Genomic DNA, 18,840 nt, shown 5'->3' on the forward strand with positions numbered 1-18,840 from the left:
ATGTGTACCACCCAAAAGCCGATCCTGTGAGGGATAGTGCGAAGAACCTCACCCGTAGTTCATCTGATGCTGAGATCGTGCCCGACTGCGCCAAATATCGGCTCACATGCTCGATTGAGCTGGAGCTATCCGACCCACTAAACTTGGAGAATTCGGGGAGCCGATATTTGGGTGGTAGTGGGATCAAATCGTACTCGTTGGGGTACGGCTTGGAATATCCGATTGCCCTCCTTTTCGGCACCATGCCGAACTGGTCTCTCAAGATTGTACTGATCTGATCCGCGGTGATGGCTGCAGGAGTCGAACTCTGAAGATTCGGCCGGAGTGGTATACTTAGCCGCCCACGCTTGCTTCTCAGGCTCTGAGCCAACTGCAGGAGTTGAGCTCTGGAGGTTCGTCGGAGTGGCATACTTAGCTAGCCATGTCTGCTTCTCAAGATCTGTTCCAGAAGTTCCTCCTGCTATTCTAGAAGTCCCTGCTGTTGCAGTCTGGTTTGAGAGTACCCAGCTGCTGCAGTCTGGCACGTATGCGCACTTGTATCCGTGAGGGATCTCCTTCGGCGCCTCATACAAGAACTGGTAATCACTAGGGTCACCACCGATCTTGTAGACGACGTAGGCCGGTGAACTCGGCACCTCTGGTGCTGCCAACGCGAACGGCAGCGGTGGTCGGGACTGGAGTGGTATCTCTCCTTGGTGAGTCCCCGAGCTGGTCCCGACGGAGAATACCGCCGGCTCATGATTTCCTGGATCACCCGAAGGGCGACACGCTCCAAAGTGTTCACCAGGCTCTCGGAATGGCGGTGCAGCGAATGAGCTACCATGAAATTAATCTCCCGACGCGAGACCCGGTGCGTTCTTCGAAGGGGTAGAGAGGTCCACTCCATCGAGCGCGCCTTCGAGCGAGAACCCCTTCCACCCGATGCCGTGTGAGCGGGTTCTCTGGAAAGAGCCGATGAGGTCGGCTTCGAGGATAGCTTTGACCTCGTCATACTTCTTCTTGAGCTCCTCAATCAGATCCTCGTACGTGACCGGAGTACCTTCCGCCATCTCAGATGTAGATGGCGATGCAGTTGTTGTCGAAGATTGTCCCACCGAGCGTGCCAGAATGTGTTGCGGTCAGAAACCCACCGGCGAGCAGCCACGGGCAACACAGTAGAGCCGGGAGGCTTCCAAGACTGCGGCTGGCCCTGGTCCCTCGAGTGACGGCCCGCAAAGACTCGGCACGCACATCTGATGCTGGTGCAAGGGCGTGCCACCTGACCTATACCTGGTCAGGAAGGTGATGGATTTGCTTCGCTTAGTTTCCTGCATGGCATACACGTAAACATTAAATACGAGCCTCGATCGGCTCTCGAGTTGTCCCGTGAATCGGCTCAAGGAGCCGATCCACCCATGATCCGTATGAGGTATACGATCACATGGTGGTCCCGCTTGATCAATATGAAGCTAAAACGACCTACAACGATTTAGGGTTTTCACCACATAATCGGAACATCCTACACGTGATTGAGCTCGGCAGCCACGCACGGTGATAATAAACCAACCCTAGATAAGGCCTAAAAACCAACACGAGGTTGATCCCCGGAACATCTCATCTAGGGCTAGCAAACTACACCCTACGTGCTACTGGATCCTTCAACCCGTTTGCAAGGCCTAACTATGCAGATATTAAACTAATCCTTGAAGAACAAGGAGCAATCATAACGGATCGGATCTACTAGATAATGATCAAGCGGGGTGCCGCCCTTACACCTAAGATAGGTGTAAGGGCGGCTAGACGTCTAATGGTCGCATGGACGAAAGCATATGATACGATGAAACAATCCTAACCCTAACACATCTATGATAACTACGTTGCCCGCCATCAACAAGGCTTCAACGACGAGCAACGCATGAACAACGAATAAACGTTATCGCCTAGATCGCAAGATGCGATCTAGGCAGCATGATGCTTACCCGGAAGAAACCCTCGAAACAAGGGGCTGGCGATGCGCCTAGATTGGTTTGTGATGAACGTGATTGTTGTTTATTTCATAAACCCTAGATACATATTTATAGTCCGTAGACTTTCTAACGTGGGAATAATCCCAACCGTGCACGAGCTAAATCCATCTAACCGACACGTATCCTACTATAATTACAGATACACGGGCAGACTAGCCCAAACTTTGTATACAAGGCCGATTCATGTATTTCTTCCATGTATATTCTTCAAGCCCATCTTTAATCGCGGCCCACCTCTGATCCGGTCAAATTCTGGTGATAACACATGTATAAAGATTGCCCAAGTCGATTGAATAACATGACCAGCGAATAAATTTTCGAAAATGTTGGTCTAATAGAGAGCACATATGCTCCCGTATCATTGGTCGTATTTTCTATTTTTCTATTGACATGCCTAGAGTTGAGTCCCACACAATAATGGTTGGCCAGCTAAAGTCTTTGTGGTCCATAACTGGGCAAATGTCCTGTACATAATGTTTTGGAGGGAGTTCAATCACCCTAGCATGTAGGCTCATGACTAATGTTGCAACATAGAGTCTGTTTGGATCGCAACCAAAACCAACCATACCAAAATATTGGCCAGCCCAGGAGATTTGGTAGCTGTTTGGATTAGTGCCAAAAAGTTGGCTGGCCCGGCGTGCCCGCGCCCCGCCCGTGTAAATTCTCGCCAACGCGCGGGCAAACTGATTGCGCTGAAATCGTGCGCCGAAATATTGGCATCCTCACTTCCCGTCCCTTTCTTGGTGGGCCCGGTCTACTTTTTTTCCTTTTCTTTGTCACGTGGTGCATGCACAGGGTATATATCTTGTAATTAACCGATCGGTCCTCGCCTGATTATCAAGTGCATGCAGGTCCGTTTGATTAGATGCTTCCGGCCATAGCAATCAGACACCATTTTTCCTAGTGATTTTTATTTTCTTTTTGCTGAATTTATTTTTTCATTGGGTGCATCATTGTTTTCTGGCAACCGCAACCGTATTTTTCTAGGAGCACATTTTAGTATCCGTTTGGTATATTTGGTGTGTTAGATAGTATTATTAGTATGATGATCCAGTCATAGTTGGTCACAAACCAAACATAAGTCTATTTTACCAAAATTTTGGCTGACACAATGGCTACAAACTAAACTGCAATGACTTGCCAAAATTTTGGTCATGCCCTAGCTTTGGTCATGCCAAAATTTTGGTGGGGCTTTTTTGGGCTCAAACCAAACATACCCTAATGCCTTTAGGTCTGACTTGGAATACGCAGTGTGTGCAACGCTATAGTAAGGTAGAAAATGAACATATCCCATATATCAATGTTTACACAAGCGATGGTGTCGTTGCCTAATCGACGATACCTCGGAGGAGGGATCCTCACGAGGGGGAGAAGAAGTAGGGGCCATAGGGCGGAGTGCACACGGGACGGTGGTACGCGATTTACCCAGCTTCGGAACACCTGCACGAAGACAGGGCCTACTGCCGCTTGTCCGAAATTATCCGGGCGCTTTCGCGTTGTTACAATGAGTTGTGGTTGTGCCTCTAGGGCTCCCGAGATCCGGCTTATAAAGACGCACGGATCTAGGGTTTACATGAAGAGTCCTAGCCGGATTACAGATAGCCTAACTACGGTACAATGTCTTGCCGTGTACTCCACGGATCCGCCTTCCATATACGTCGTACTGGATCCGGGTTCCTCATGGGCCTCCACGGATCCGGGTTCCTCCAAAGGTCGGTGCGGATCCGGCTAACTGATCCTGGGCCGGACTTCATCCTTCATGATCAACAGCAACTAGGCCGCCTGATGGGCCACACGCCACATCACCGTCTATGGGCCACCCGGGCTTGCCGGATCTAGGCACTGTCGATGGTACACCCATGAAGTATACCCACAACAGATGGAGATACCATGTGCAGATGTGCATGGAGCAAAAAGGCCATGCCCCTAAATTTAGCGTAATATAGTTGCAATCTTTATAAACATTTTAAAACTACCATTAAGAAGACATATTTCTGAATAAGAGAAGCCTCCTTAATCCTTAGTAAAAAGATAATCTCCTGGAAGTTCAATTTAAAGAGTTCTAAATCATGATTATGGATTTTATTGAAAAACTGTAACAAGAGGTCTTTAATTTAGTTTGCATAATGTTGTCCTGGCGCATGCGATTTATTGTGTTCCCTATGAAAAATCACTTATTTAACTTCATCCTTGAATAAGCAGGAATGAGGTTCACATTTTCTTCATCATATCACCAACACAACAATCTGAAATTCATCGAAAGAGATTGCACTCTTGTTGGGAGTGTTAGGATGATCTCCTCCCACGTGAGCCTAACGGCTCAATGGACCCCATTGACCTATGCCCTGATCGGGGGCGCCCAACCCTCTATGGTTCGCGGGCCCCAATCACCAGCGCTTTATAAAGAGGTGGGAGCCAGTAGCACGCGTTACGAGGTTGATCGATGCACCGCGCACCCCAGCGATAACCCTACCAATCAAAGGGTGTGCTTTAGTGACCGGAAGAACCACCACCGTCGCCACTGCCTAGCTCATGCCGTCGCCCTCGCCACCATGTCCAACACCTCTGGATCGACGAGCCAGGGAGAAGGTACACCCCTCTCATCTCTCTCTCTCTCTCTCTCTCTCTCTCTCTCTCTCTCTCTCTCTCGGTAATCACACATCACCTGCACATATTCTTTCATAGACACAGACTACCCGGCTAGATCTACACCTAGATGATCCTAGGATTCTATCAATGGTATCAGAGCTGCTAGGTTTGGTAGATCTATTTTGTCTCAGGTAGAAAAGATTAACAGTAGAAACCCAAACACTAGTTCATCCCAGGAATAGTAAACCCTAACCCTAAGTCATCCCGCAAACTCTAAGCCTAACCAGAAAAGAAGGGGAAGCGGGGAAAGAGGCTTACCAGCCGTAGCTGCTCGGCATGCCGACAAAGGGCGCCGCCACAGAGCAGCTTGACGGTGGTGCGCCTTTCGCGGGTGCATGCATGCACCGACAAGAGGGCCAGAGGAGCGCCACTACTTCTCACCAAGGGCCTTCGGGTTCCTTTTTGTGTGGAGGAGGAAGAGTACAAACGAGCTGGTGGGCGACGTGCACGCGAGGATCACTGAGGGTCGTTGTTGGGCGGCGCCGTCTCCTTGCCGCCGCCACATAGCGGCAAAGACGTGGGACAGGGGAAATGGCTAGGGTTTTCGAGTGGGAGGACGATTGGGCCTGGTTTTTTATGCGGAGAGACGCGCGAGCGACTGTCCGATGCATTGGACGGCCAACGCTGCTCTTTGCATGGGGTGCGGGCCGTGGGTCGCGGCGCAAAGGCAGGCCACCGCAGAGCAGGTCGTGGGCCGTTTTTCGGAGCGGGCGAGGCGCAGGCCGTGGGTCAATTTATGGCATGTGACTAGTTTTCCTTTTTATTTATATACAGAAGCAATTTTTTACATTTTAGGCTAGTTTTTTTGAATAATTTTGTATATTTTTCTCCTACTCAAACTGAACCACGAGATGTTTGTTTTATGAAATGGAAAAGTAACATAAATGCTTCTAAAAAGTATAAAGTTTAATGAATTTTATTCATTTTTTCTGCTGCAAAAATCATGAGTTGGTTACGAAATTTTATGGGTTTCACCTCTAGCCTACCCAACTTGTTTAGGAATAAAGGCTTTGTGTTGTTATTGTTATTGTTGTTGAGCTGCTGCTGCTGGGTTTGGTAGATCTATTTTGTCTCAGGTAGAAAAGATTAAGAGTAGAAACCCAAACACTAGTTCATCCCAGGAACAGTAAAGCCTAACCCTAAGTCATCCCGCAAACTCTAAGCCTAACCATAAAAGAAGGGGAAGCGGGGAAAGAGGCTTACCAGCCGTAGCTGCTCGGCATGCCGACAAAGGGCGCCGCCACAGAGCAGCTTGACGGCGGTGCGCCTTTCGCGGGTGCATGCATGCGCCGGCAATAGGGCCAGAGGAGCGCCACTACTTCTCACCAAGGGCCCTCGGGTTCCTTTTTGTGTGGAGAAGGAAGAGTACAGGAGAGCTGGTGGGTGACGTGCACGCGAGGATCACTAAGGGTCGTTGTTGGGCGGCGCCGTCTCCTTGCCACCGCCACAGAGCGGCAGAGACATGGGATAGGGGAAATGGCTAGGCTTTTCGAGGGGGAGGACGATTGGGCCTGGTTTTTTATGCGGGGAGACGCGCGAGCGACTGTCCGATGCATTGGACAGCCAACGCTGCTCTTTGCATGGGGTGCGGGCCGTGGGTCGCGGCGCAAAGGCAGGCCACCGCAGAGCAGGCCGTGGGCCGTTTTTCGGAGCGGGCGAGGCGCAGGCCGTGTGTCAATTTTTGGCATGTGACTAGTTTTCCTTTTTATTTATATACAGAAGTAGTTTTTTACATTTTTAGGCTAGTTTTTTTAAACTAATTTTGTATAGTTTTCTCCTACTCAAACTGAACCAACGAGATGTTTTTTTTATAAAATGGAAAAGTAACATAAATGCTTCTAAAAAGTATAAAGTTTAATGAATTTTATTCATTTTTTCTGCTGTAAAAAATCATGAGTTGGTTACGAGATTTTATGGGTTTCACCTCTAGCCTACCCCAACTTGTTTGGAAATAAAGGCTTTGCTGTTGTTGTTGTTGTTGTTGTTGTTGTTGTTGTTGTTGTTGTTGTTGTTGTTGTTGTTGTTGTTGTTGTTGTTGTTGTTGTTGTTGTTGTTGTTGTTGTTGTTGTTGTTGTTGTTGTTGTTGTTGTTGTTGTTGTTGTTGTTGTTGTTGTTGTTGTTGTTGTTGTTGTTGTTGTTGTTGTTGTTGTTGTTGTTGTTGTTGTTGTTGTTGTTGTTGTTGTTGTTGTTGTTGTTGTTATTATGATCAACATTGGATTAATGCATGCAATTGTTGTTATGATCTCACATCTTTGTGGTTGTGTAGGAGGGTACTACTTTATGGGATGCATCAAGGATGTTCCAACCCTCAGAGGTGTTAACTACACTGAATGGAGAAAGAAGGTCGACTTGGCTTTCGTCTGCGTTGAGGTAGACTGGGTCATCGACACCCCGCACCCGACCAAACCAAATGAGCCAGTCAGATATGATAAAGATGATGATGTTGCATGGGAGAAAAAGAAGAGGGATTATGCTATATTGGAGATGACATATAACCTCGATAACAAAAAGTGGCTCACTGCCAACAAAAAGTGCATGCCTTTCATAAAGAACACAATTGGGCATGCTATTGTGGGATCAATTGCATAGTGTGACTCAGTAGGGGAGTATCTTGAAAAGATAAAGAGCTAGTTCACTGGTTTTTAAAGATTTATGCTATGCAGCTGCTGAAGCAACCGGTGATAGAAAAGTACACTAGAGGTGGACATGTCATAAGAGAGCATATCGTGAGGATGAGCAACATGGCTGCTAAGCTAAAGACCATGGATGCTTATCTGGAGCTCAAGCCTACACTCGCGGTTCATCTGGTTATGGCTTCACTGCCTAGTTAGTTTGACACTTTTGTTGTTAACTACAACATAAAACCAGAGCGGTGGGATATAGAAAAGACAATAGCCATGTGTGTGCAAGAAGAGGACAGACTCAAATCTTCACATGGAGTTTCTCTGAACTATGTGAAAGATAACAAGAAAAGAAACTACAATCAAAGCACCCATAGTTCTCCTTCAAAGCCACATGGAAAATCTCACATGCAACATCAGCATCATCACAAATCTCTCCCAATGGATAAAGATCAGTGTCTCCACTGCAAGAAGGCTGAGAATTACAAGAAAGATTTCCCTGCCTAGTTAAAGTCAATAATGGCAAAGAATGGTAATGACATTGTTTTCTTTGTAAATGAATTCTTGTATGCACAATTTTCAAAATCTACTTGGTGGATTGCATCAGAGGCAACTGTTCATGTTGCAAATATTTATAGGGATTCCATTCGACGCAGACTATGCAAACAAGCGAAAGATGCATTGAAGTACCAAATGGAGTTCAAGCAAACGTTGAAGCTATTGGAGAAATCTCCCTGGAGTTAGCTGATGGATTCTCGATTATGCTTAGAGATGTTTTATATGTTCCTTCATTACGCAAAAACTTAATAAGTGTTTCCCGTTTGGACAAAGATCATTATGAATGTTATTTTGGACATGGCAAGTGTGCCATATGGTTTAATAATGCTTATGTGGGTGTTGCTTTCCTTCACAATGATCTTTATTTGTTATCCCTACGTGAAAAAGTGTATTATGTGTGCAGTGTGAATGAGCATGTTTTCGCGTCGGATACAGAACAAAAGAAAAGAAAGAGAACTCATGAGAGCTCATCGTCGAAATTATGGCACTGTCGCTTAGACCATATTTTGAGGGGGAGAATAGAAATACTAGTCAAAAATGAAATTCTTCCTCCATTAGAGTTCTCATAAACCGAACAATGCATAGATTGCATTAAAGGAGAGTGTGTAAAACAAATAAAAAAAGGTGCAAAACGAAGCACAAGAACACTAGAAATAATTCACACCGACATTTGTGTACCATTTCCTGTGAAAAATTGTGGATGACTATGAATCGTTCATAACATTCACAGATGATTACTCCCGATATGGTTATATTTATCCGATTAAATAAATATCAGAAGCGTTGGATAAATTCAAGATATTCAAAGCTGAAGTTGAAAACCAACATGATAAAAGAATAAATATAGTGAGATCTGACCATGGGGGGAGTACTACGATCGGCACACTCCATATGGCCAAGTCCCTAGACCTTTTGCAATGTTCTTATAGCAGACTGGCATAGTGGCCCAGTATTCAATGCCAGGCGAGTCTCAGCAAAATGGAGTAGATGAAAGGCGCAATCGTACTCTTTTGGATATGATGTGCAATATGATGAGTTACTCAACCCTACCACTAGGATTGTGGATCGAGGCGTTAAAAACCGTCATTCACATTTTCAACAGAGTACTAAGCAAGTCGGTGCCCAAAACACCGTATGAATTGTGGACATGAAGAGTATCTTCTCTAAACCACTTGGGGTGTGGGTGAGCCCAGCTGAAGCCAACGTGTTTAATCCAAATATTTTAAATCTAAATCCAAAAATAGTCAGCTGCCATTTCATTGGCTATCCGTAAAATTCAAAAACTTTTCCTTTCTATTGTCCAGACATGCAGTCTTCTTAGAGGATAAAATGATGAGGGTGAGTATAGTAGCTTAGAAAATTGATCTTGAGGAGAAGAGGGTGCATGCACCTAATCCGATGACTTAGGAGCCATTTTCGCACTACCTGTTGCACCCGCACCGAGAATCCGTGAGGTTATGGTGCAAGTGCCTATTGCGACTCCACCCGTGACAACAATGAGTGAAAAATTTGAACTTGTCCGTTAGGAGCCGACTGAACCATTTGTTGATCTTGAGAGGGAGAAGCAACAACCACATCCAGAAGATGAACCGCAAGTTGAGGAACAAAATCTGCCAGAGAATGAGACCCTTAGAAGGTCTAAAATAATTTTATAAATCAGCTATTTCTACTGATTATAAAGTTTATAATACATAAACAATTCATATGGAAGGTGATCCCACTTCACATCAAGAAGCCATGATAAGCCCTTAATCATCGAAGTGGTTGGAGATCATAGAAGACGAGATGAAATCGATGAGTTCCACCGATGTTTAGAACTTACAAGAAATTCCTAAAGGAGCCAAAAAAAAAAGTTGGCTGCAAATGGGTCTACAAAACAAAGGTAGAAAAGTATAAAGCACTACTTGTGACAAAAGGATTTACACAAAAAGAAGGGATAGGTTACAATGAGACATTTTCTGCAGTCTCATGTAAGTATTCCTTCAAAATCATAATGGCATTAATTGTACATTTTGATTTAGAGCTACACCAGATGGATGTAAAGACGGCATTTCTAAACGGGGATTTAGAAGAAAATGTGTACATGAAATAAGTCAAGGGTTTAATCATGGAGGGCAAGGAAGACATGGGATGCCGCCTAAAGAAATCCATTTATGGATTAAAGCAAGCTTCTAGGCAGTGGCATCTAAAGTTTAATGAGACAATTAAGAGATTTGGATTTAAAAAGAATGTTGAGGATAACTGCGTTTATGAAAAGTTTAAAAATGGGAAATATATTTTCCTAATTTTGTATGTGGATGATATCTTACTTGTCAGCAATTATGGCAGTCTACTACAAGAGACAAATAAGTTCTTGTCCTCAAATTTTCATATGAAAGACCTTGGTGAAGCATCATATATTTTGGGCATACAAATTCATCGAGATAGGAAAAATTGTGTCCTAGGACTATCGCAAAAGGCACATTTAGAAAAGGTTCAAAAGAAGTATAATATGCATAAGAGTAATGCCACACCTGCTCCTATAGTCAAGGGCGACAGTTTTGGGAAATTTCAATGTCCCAAGAACCAATACGAGATCGATCAAATGAAATCGGTTCCATATGCTTCAGCTATTGAAAGGCTAAAGTATGCACAAATGTGTACTCACCCTAACTTAGCTTATATCACCGGGTACTCGGTAGCTATCTAGAAAATCCAGTTATGGAACACTGGAAGATGGTAAAGAAAGCATTGCGTTATGTGAAAGACACAAATGACCACATGCTAACATACAAAAGATTTCATTCCCTAGAAATAAGAGGGTATTCAAATGCAGATTTTGCGGGAGACAAAGATGATAGAAAAGCCACACCAGGATACGTGTTCACTCTCGCAAGAGGGGTTATTTCATGGAGAAGCTGCAAATAGTCAATGGTTGCATCGTCCATGATGTATGCATAATTTATAGCATGTTATGAGGCCACAGGTAGGCAATATGGTTAAAGAAATTTATACCTGACTTGACAGTGGTAGATTGTATTGACAAACCACTAAATATGTACTGTGACAACCAATCTGCAGTATTTTATACTCACAACAACAAGTCCGAGTAATGCTACCAAACCTATAGAGGTAAAGTATTATGTTGTGAAACATATAGTTTAGGATCACACTATAAGTCTCCAGCATATAAGTATAAAGGATATGCTTACGGATCCGCTCGGCTTACCACCCAGTGTGTTCAAGGAACACTTAGCCGGCATAGGTTTAAGGAAAAGCCTATGATTTCTGGATTATGATAGGCCTGGAAAGAAACATAATTTTTTTTCAAAACAGAGAGATATGTTGTGGCTGTCTGTTTTTTTCCGAAATGGACCTGCATATCGGCAATTAGGTTGTGACGATGAAACATGCTCTACGTACTAATCAGTGATGAAACGAGTAAAGTAAAAAGGTATAAAGTTAAAAGTATATGTTGAGATCAAGGGGGAGAATGTTAAGATGATCTCCTCCCATGTGGGCCCAATGGCCCACCGGGCCCATTGACCTGCGCCCTGATCGGGGGCGCCCAACCCTCTATGGTTGGCGACCCCTGTCAGCAGCGCTATATAAAGATGTGGGGCCGGCAGCACGCGTTACGAGATTGATCGATGCGCTGCACACCCCACCGATAACCCTACCGATCTAAGGGTGCGCTGTAGTGACGGGAAGCATCGATGCCGTCACCACTGTCTAGCTCACGACGTCGCCCCCGCCACCATGTCCAACACCTCTGGCTCGACAAGCTAGGGAGAAGGTACACCCCTCTCATCTCTCTCTAGGTAATCACAGACATATTCGTTCATAGACACACACTACCCGGCTAGATCTGCACCTAGATGATCCTAGGATTCTATCAGGGAGATCCAAAAAAAATCTTATACGGAGTAGTAAATATTATTGCCTTCATTTTGAAATATAAGACGTTTTTGAAAGCTAAATTAGCTTTTAAAAAACTTTACTTTCATGAAAAATACGTAAATGAAAAAGAGCACGTATCACATGCCAAAATAACTTCTGCAATACAGATTGGGCACATGCGTGCGCAGGCTATAGAGCAAATCCACCTAGAAGCTATTGCTCGAAGTAAGTGTATAACGACGGCCACCTCGCCGGAGCTGCAGTTCCTGCAACCACGCCGGCGGCCAAGTCCGTCCGCTCCCAATAAATAATGCTGGTAGTCCTTGTACGTACTCCACCAGCCGCATCAGTGTCTACGCGGTATATGCCTGTGCTCCTCAAATCCATCAGTGAAATCTATTCACAACTAATTTGATGTCCACCCCCTTCCATTTCTTCAAGCTCTCCTCTTCTTCTCTCATGTCGACCTGGTCACCAGCGTGACGCCCGACAGGTCGCCGCCGAACTCCTCGAGCACGACGAGCAGGTTGCCGCTGGGCTTGAGCCAGGAGCGGGGCACGTGGTACCACCGCTGAGAGATGTCGCCGCAGTTGGTCTGGCACTTGGTCTCGCTGTAGGTGCCGGTGTAGCTGCAGCCGCCGCAGCTGCCGGAGGCCTTGTACGACCAGTACCGCCCGGCGTTGTGCCCGTTCACCCAAATCTGGCCCTTGCCCATGCTTCCCATGTCCAGCGCCACGGGAGCGCTGCCGGCCGGCGCGGCGAAGTAGGCCTGCAGAGACCAACAGCAAAGAAAGTTCAGAATTGCAAAGTTCAGCAGAAATGGAAACGAACAGTTAGACTAGTGCCATTGTGAATCGGAACTGACCTTGTGCCATGTCAGTGGCTGCGCGCCGCTGGCGCTGCTCCACTCGACGGAGGAGCTCCCGGTGATGGTGTTCACACCTAGCGACTCGCCTTTCAGGCCAACCTGCGAGGACAGGAGACCTTGATCAGTACTGAGCAAATGTTCAGTTCAGTTGGCATGTTCAGTTCGAACAAATGGGGTGTACCTGGTATGTCCATTTCTGGTTGCTGAGGTCTCTCTTCCCCTGGTTCAGCCCTGAGAGTGTCACCGGGCCGAGAACGCCCACGTTCCAGGTCTCGTAGTGGGTACCCATATTCTGCGGCAGACACAGGAGATTGTAGTGCATCTTACAAAATGATCTCAAGTGAAACGGTGTCCAAACTCTTAATTTGTGATCAACTTACAGCTAGGCCCATTGCGGAGCTCAGGATGGAGATCTTGTTGCTGCCCTGCCACATCTTCACGGACTTGCTGTAAGTGAGTTTAGGGTTGTCATAACCTCCATAAGCAGTTCCTGTGACATAGAGTCCATCAGTAAAACTTTCAGATTTGGTTTTGTCGATAAAAGGATGCAGCTCTGACAAGGATGATTCAGACAATTACCGTAAGATTGCCCGTTGACGAACACCTGCAACGAGTGGCCGGCGGAGTTGATGGTGAGCTGCGGCCACTGGCCGGACTTCAAGAACTGCTCGCTCGAGTCGATGTTCACGCTGCATCGATGTACATCAAGGTAACGAACATTATCAAAAAAGGTAACGAACATTCAGAGCTCAAATAGGTTCAGAAAGAGATGGTCAGTTTTCAAGAAGGGTCAGTTTGTTCGTCACTCACTAGGTGGTGTACCACAGGTAGTCCGACTTGTCCCATGTCATGCTCAGCTGCTCCACCAGGCCGTCCTTGGTGAAGGCGCTCGAGTCCAGCGAGTTGGTGTCCTCGCTGTACGACTGCCACGAGAAGCCCCCCGCCGGGTTCATCTTCGCTGGCGCCGACGTCTCCTTAACCTGCACCACAATCGTTGTCAGGACATGTTGGTGTTCAGGCTGCCTTAGTGTTCAGTTTCAGTGGTAGTTTCAATCTGTCGTACCGTGGCGGTGTTGAAGACGGCGGTCTTGCAGTCCGGCAGGATGCTGATGGACCAAGCCGGGAGGTCGTACCGCTGCCCGTTGTAAACCACTTTCGCGGCGGAGCTGGTGTGGTAGTTGGACAGGAACGTGGCGCAGGCTCCGGTGCTCGACTTGAACACGTACGCCTGAAGAAACAGAATTCCATCAGTTATCTCGATATGATGTCACTTCATTTGGAGTGAAATGATCAAAGTATCAAACCTTCTCGTAGCTCCCGATTGACTGGACTGTGGGGTCGCCGGAGATGAGGGCCGGCTCGGCCTGCTTGATGGCCTTGTGCAGGTCCCTCAGGTGACCCCATTTCGGCTGTCTAAGCAGACCTGTGTACCATACCAACAATTTCTTCAGATGATGAGAGCAGAATTTCTCAATGCGAAGATCGGCTACTCCTGATTTTACACTCCAGGAAGGCGAAACATGAACTGAATTGTGTACCGTATTCGTCGATAGGCGCGTCGTAGTCGTAGCTCGTGGCGATGAATGGGCCACCGGCGGTCCGGTCGAAGTTGGTGCCTCCATGGTACTGAAAAAGGAACCAAAATGTTAGGTGCCAGTACCCACTGAAAACTCAAGCATCTGAGTGAAGACGACCCAGCTTCAGTGGCTCACCATGTAGTAGTTGACGAAGGAGCCGCCCTTCTGGACGTACCTCGCGACGGCGAACGCTAGATCCTCCACCGGCCGGTGCGGCACCGCGCCTCCGAAAGCCGTAAACCTTAAAATGAACCAGCATGATCGATCGTGTCAATATTGCTGTGGATGCTTGACATTTCACATGTGTTTGTTGAGAATTTTTAAGATTCAAACAAATTTACCATCCACTCCAAGCTTCAGTCCACATGGAAGGCTTGCCTTTGGAGTTGGGGGTGAAGTCGTCGCAGTAGAAACCGTTGCAGGTGTTTATCTGCCGCCATCATCAGTTCAATCAGTATGCAAAGTTAAGAGTTAAGGGTACGTTTGGTTCTTGCCCCAACGCGCCCTACCAATTTGCGGGCGTAGCCAATTTATTGGCGAACGAATCCTTCGCCCACGAATGGCCCAGGAATTGGCAACAATGCAACTGTGCCGCACCTATCAGACTGGGGCTAGCCAAAAAATCGGAAGTAAACCAAACAGTGTCCGTGGGTCACGGGCTTACCAAAAATTTGGTCTGGCCAGCTTTGGCTCAGAACCAAACACACCCTAAGACAAGAACATAAAAGCCAAAAGAATCGATTTACAAAGAAGAAAGTATCCTAAAAAGACAGAGAAAAAAATAATTATCTGGCGCCAATGCCACTACATATGCCAGGCTGCAAAGTTGGCAAGTTCTGCTGTGCTGGAAAGCAAGTGCGGTGGCAGCGTTCAGTGATTCGGTGATGTGATGTCCTAACGGAAGCATGTGGCGATTGCGAGAAAGGGAGGTGGTTAAATTAGCTGGTACCACAATTTGCTATCTGCATCATGGCGTTGGATGGCATCGACGGTGAGAGAGAGGGATGAGAAGGAGATGGTTGTTACCACGGGGTCCGGGGCGTCCTCCTGCTTGCACATCACCCACGGCACGCCGGCGTCGGTGGCGACGGCCATCTTGGCTGCCCAGTTGGCGTAGGGCTTGGCGCCGGCGCCCATGACGGACTCCATGGGCCCGTACTCGTTCTCCACCTGAGCCAGGATGATGGGCCCGCCCTGCCACTCGAACAGCCCCTCAGACTTCATCATCGACACGATCTTCTCCACGAACGTCTGCATCGCCGCCTGCAATTCGAACCGCCGGAGACGCAGTCAGATACAAAACCATGCAACAGTGGACGAAAGGAAGAGACCAAAAACGAAGGGGCCGTTTGACTGCCAGTGTTACCTTGAAGGGGCCATTGTCAGTCCGGAAGCTCATGCCAGGCACGTACTTGAGCCAGACAGGGAATCCACTGCCAAAGCAAATCCAAGTTAGCTACCAAAGTATATAAAGGAAGCAAATCCAAAGAATGGAATGGCTGTTGCATTGAGTTGGTTACCCGAAGTTCCACTCGGCGCAGACGTAGGGTCCGATGCGGAGGTGGACGAAGAGGCCGGCCTGCTTGGCGAGCTTGACGAAGCGGACGAGGTCGTAGCGGTCGCCGAAGTAGTACTGCCCCTGCACCGGCTCGTGGCCGTTCCAGAACACGTACGTCTGGATCACGTCGAGGCCGCCGTCCTTGGCCTTCTGGATCAGGTCCGGCCACATCTCCGGGGTGCTGCGCGGGTAGTGGATGGAGCCGGACATGAGGATGCGGCGCTGCCCGTTGATGACCACGGCCCTGTGGTCGTAGGAGACGGCGGCATTGGCCGTGGAGGTGAATACGGCGAGCAGGACGAGGAGGAGGACGCCGCCGGACATGGTGGCGCGCGCCACCTAGCTAGCGGCCGGCCGGGAGCCTTGTGCCCGGCTCTGTTTATGTGCTATGACAGTGTGTGAACTGGTTGTTGGCTTCTTGGTGGGGCAATGGAGAAGAGGGAAGAGTGGGAGACGAGGGAAGGTGTGGCGGTGGGCTGGGCTTATATGTGCCGATGGATGACGAGCCTATCAATCGACTGGGCGGCGCCAGTGCCCGAATGGGAACGTGTTCCTGATTTTTGGAATCTTTTTTGCTTGTTTAACTGCTCCAGTTTGATCTTTCCCCTTCCTTTTTGGATTAGTCGGTGCTGTTTACCACTTCAAGGGAGGGGGAGAACCGGAGGCGAAATGGTGAAACTGTGAAGCGGAAAGCAGAGGAAGCGTGTGCCGTGACGCTGGAGTGGGCAGACCGGTAACGGGGCTGAGAGGGGAGGAAGACGACAGGTGGAGCCCACATCCCATAGGATGATACGAACCTCTCTTCTAGTGTTTTTATTTCTAGTTTTCCTTACAATCCATCAATATCCCCATTTGATTTGCTTCGTGTTCGAACCTCCCGCGATGCATCTCTCTGAGGTGCATGGTTTTAACTGAAACTAATTTGTATCGCATGACATATCAGCCGAGTTGCGTGCCCGGAGGGATGATGCTCATGAGCGGTTAATGAATTCAATTAGCGGTTGAAGTAGTTGCACTCACTTACCGGATGGCATTGAATATTGCTTATACTAGGACCATATATACCCACGCGTTGCAGCGGGTATCTCTTTAAGAAATGTAAGAAAACACATAAAATTTGATTTATAGAATATGCAATATTTAGTTGGCCATAGTAGCTGAGACACTAAGTTTAATACTACCTCCATCCCAAGGCTTAAGGCCTATTTTTTTTTCAGAAAGTCAAACTATGTTAAGTTTGACTAAATTTTTATAAAAAATCATTAACATGTCAAATACAAAATTGATATTATTAGATAGATGATGAAATATATTTTCATGTGCTATACAAAATATCATATTTATTGATAGATTATTCTAAAATTTTGGTCAAACTTTACTTGCTTTGACATTTCCAAAAAAATATATGCCTTAAGCCTTGGGATGGAGGTAGTAGCCATGAAATGGATAAATTTTGAAAATTTCAATATTGTTATATTTCAGAGGTGTATGTGATTGATTTAGATGATGTGAAATCAACCGACTGTAGAACCAAATAATATGAACGGCTTGCATGAAAAATGCATGCACATTGCCGCATTACATTTTTAAAAATATCCTATATGGTTACGTACATAAGAGCTCATAATTAACACTAAGTTTAATTCGCAAAGAGTTTATTTGGTTGCCAAAATTATTTGGTGTTCAAGTTGCTCATGACTTAACTATGTAATGATATAGCATGAGGGTGCGATATTATCAATCGAGCGACAACTAAAAAGAATAACATTGCTAGTTTAATGGTTAAAATAGATAATCTAAATATCTTGCATGTAGAGATAGATGATAAATAAGAACTACTATTAGTGGGATGAGGTGGACAAATGATTGGCTAAGGAAGTAGGTGATGTGGATAAATTGCATGTTGAGATAGATAAATATTAATTGCACTTAGTGGAATTTTGTTTTATAAGAAGTATAGATTGGGGTCAGAGAAATCTAGAGCAACGTTGATTGAGGGCAGTCTATATAGCCTCAGATTTCTGCACTTGTATTTAGTTTGGAGGTACAAAGTGACATTCATTTTTTCGCAACTACTAGCATGTTTGCTACGGCACATTATGTCCTGCTGAAAATTGTTGCTGTGTATTGTGCAAGAAAACAAAAAAGAAGACCAGCAGGGGAGTGACTCTGCGCCCCTGCGGCATTGTATTAAGAAGAAACTTTGGGCCACAACTACCGAGCCGAGGGCTCGAAGTGATGAATGCACGATTGATCTCACTGAAAAAATGTTTTTTAATCTGTTCTTATATCTAATGGGAGGCTATTTTAGTAGTGTAAATACATCCATTTTTGGAAACTTATTTTAAACCCGAGAGAGTAATAAAAGACTTTGTTGTCAGAAATCGGTGAGGATGTTTCATCTTCTCTATCGGTAGCATAGGTACTACATTTTTCACTCCAATAATTTGTTTTAAAATATATAATCTTAATTGTTGCGCAATTTTCCTATAGATTGTTTGATTTTGTAGAGTTACAAGTCTTAGGAAATTTTCTACGCACCATCAGTTTGAAAGGATCTTTTCCTTTGAGTCTAATCTTTTGAGAAAAATATAATATGCCTAGTGAGCTCCTTCGTATTTCGTATTATGTAATCAATTACATTTTTCATTGTATATGGTTGTTAATCCACTAAAATATAAGATGGCATGTCTTTGTGGTAGTACAATGATGATATTAAGGGGTGTTGATGACTCGTTGGAACTGAATTTTGTGGTGTCGTTATATCAGAAAAGAACACGTGGGTAAAAGGCAGATAAATCGACGATTAATTAATATATAAGAACCAAATTGTCCATGCGTATACTCATAATTCTTGACTAGGACAAACACACATGACCGGGAGAATAGAACGACCTAATTGAAGAATGAATGGAACGATCGAGAGAGTTAAAGAAGAAATTAAATAATAATAATAATAATAATAATAATAATAATAATAATAATAAGAATAATACATCAATACTATTTTGTGTTAGTCAAGACTTTAGATATAAATTTTAAACTCATTTTATGTAAAAAATGATAATGGTATTATTAGAAATAGTGGCGAGGCACACCCTGTACACAGTGGCAACCATGGTTA

At 45.7% G+C, this 18,840-nt stretch overlaps 1 protein-coding gene across 1 annotated transcript; it reads right to left on the reverse strand.

Moving 5' to 3' along the window:
- Nucleotides 1–11,830: 11,830 nt before the first annotated feature.
- Nucleotides 11,831–16,416, reverse strand: LOC124694372 (beta-galactosidase 9-like). Its single transcript, XM_047227368.1, has 14 exons — nucleotides 15,679–16,416; nucleotides 15,525–15,591; nucleotides 15,185–15,421; nucleotides 14,500–14,588; nucleotides 14,294–14,399; nucleotides 14,120–14,207; nucleotides 13,886–14,004; nucleotides 13,645–13,809; nucleotides 13,392–13,561; nucleotides 13,161–13,270; nucleotides 12,962–13,071; nucleotides 12,763–12,873; nucleotides 12,579–12,680; nucleotides 11,831–12,482 (listed from the first exon to the last, which is right to left on the reverse strand). The coding sequence occupies exons 1-14, from the start codon at nucleotides 16,038–16,040 to the stop codon at nucleotides 12,171–12,173; spliced, it is 2,148 nt and encodes a 715-aa protein (XP_047083324.1). The 5' UTR covers nucleotides 16,041–16,416; the 3' UTR covers nucleotides 11,831–12,170.
- Nucleotides 16,417–18,840: the final 2,424 nt, after the last annotated feature.

The sequence above is a fragment of the Lolium rigidum genome, chromosome 1 (assembly GCF_022539505.1).
Source record: "Lolium rigidum isolate FL_2022 chromosome 1, APGP_CSIRO_Lrig_0.1, whole genome shotgun sequence".
NCBI classification, from domain to species: domain Eukaryota; kingdom Viridiplantae; phylum Streptophyta; class Magnoliopsida; order Poales; family Poaceae; genus Lolium; species Lolium rigidum.

Excerpts from the sequence above, each read along its gene's own strand:
- LOC124694372 (XM_047227368.1), bottom strand. The coding sequence starts at position 16,040 with ATGTCCGGCGGCGTCCTCCTCCTCGTCCTGCTCGCCGTATTCACCTCC. Across the intron at positions 14,589-15,184 it reads AGGACGCCCCGGACCCCGTG|ATAAACACCTGCAACGGTTT; the intron begins GTAACAACCATC and ends TGATGGCGGCAG. Across the intron at positions 12,483-12,578 it reads AGCCACTGACATGGCACAAG|GCCTACTTCGCCGCGCCGGC; the intron begins GTCAGTTCCGAT and ends TGGTCTCTGCAG.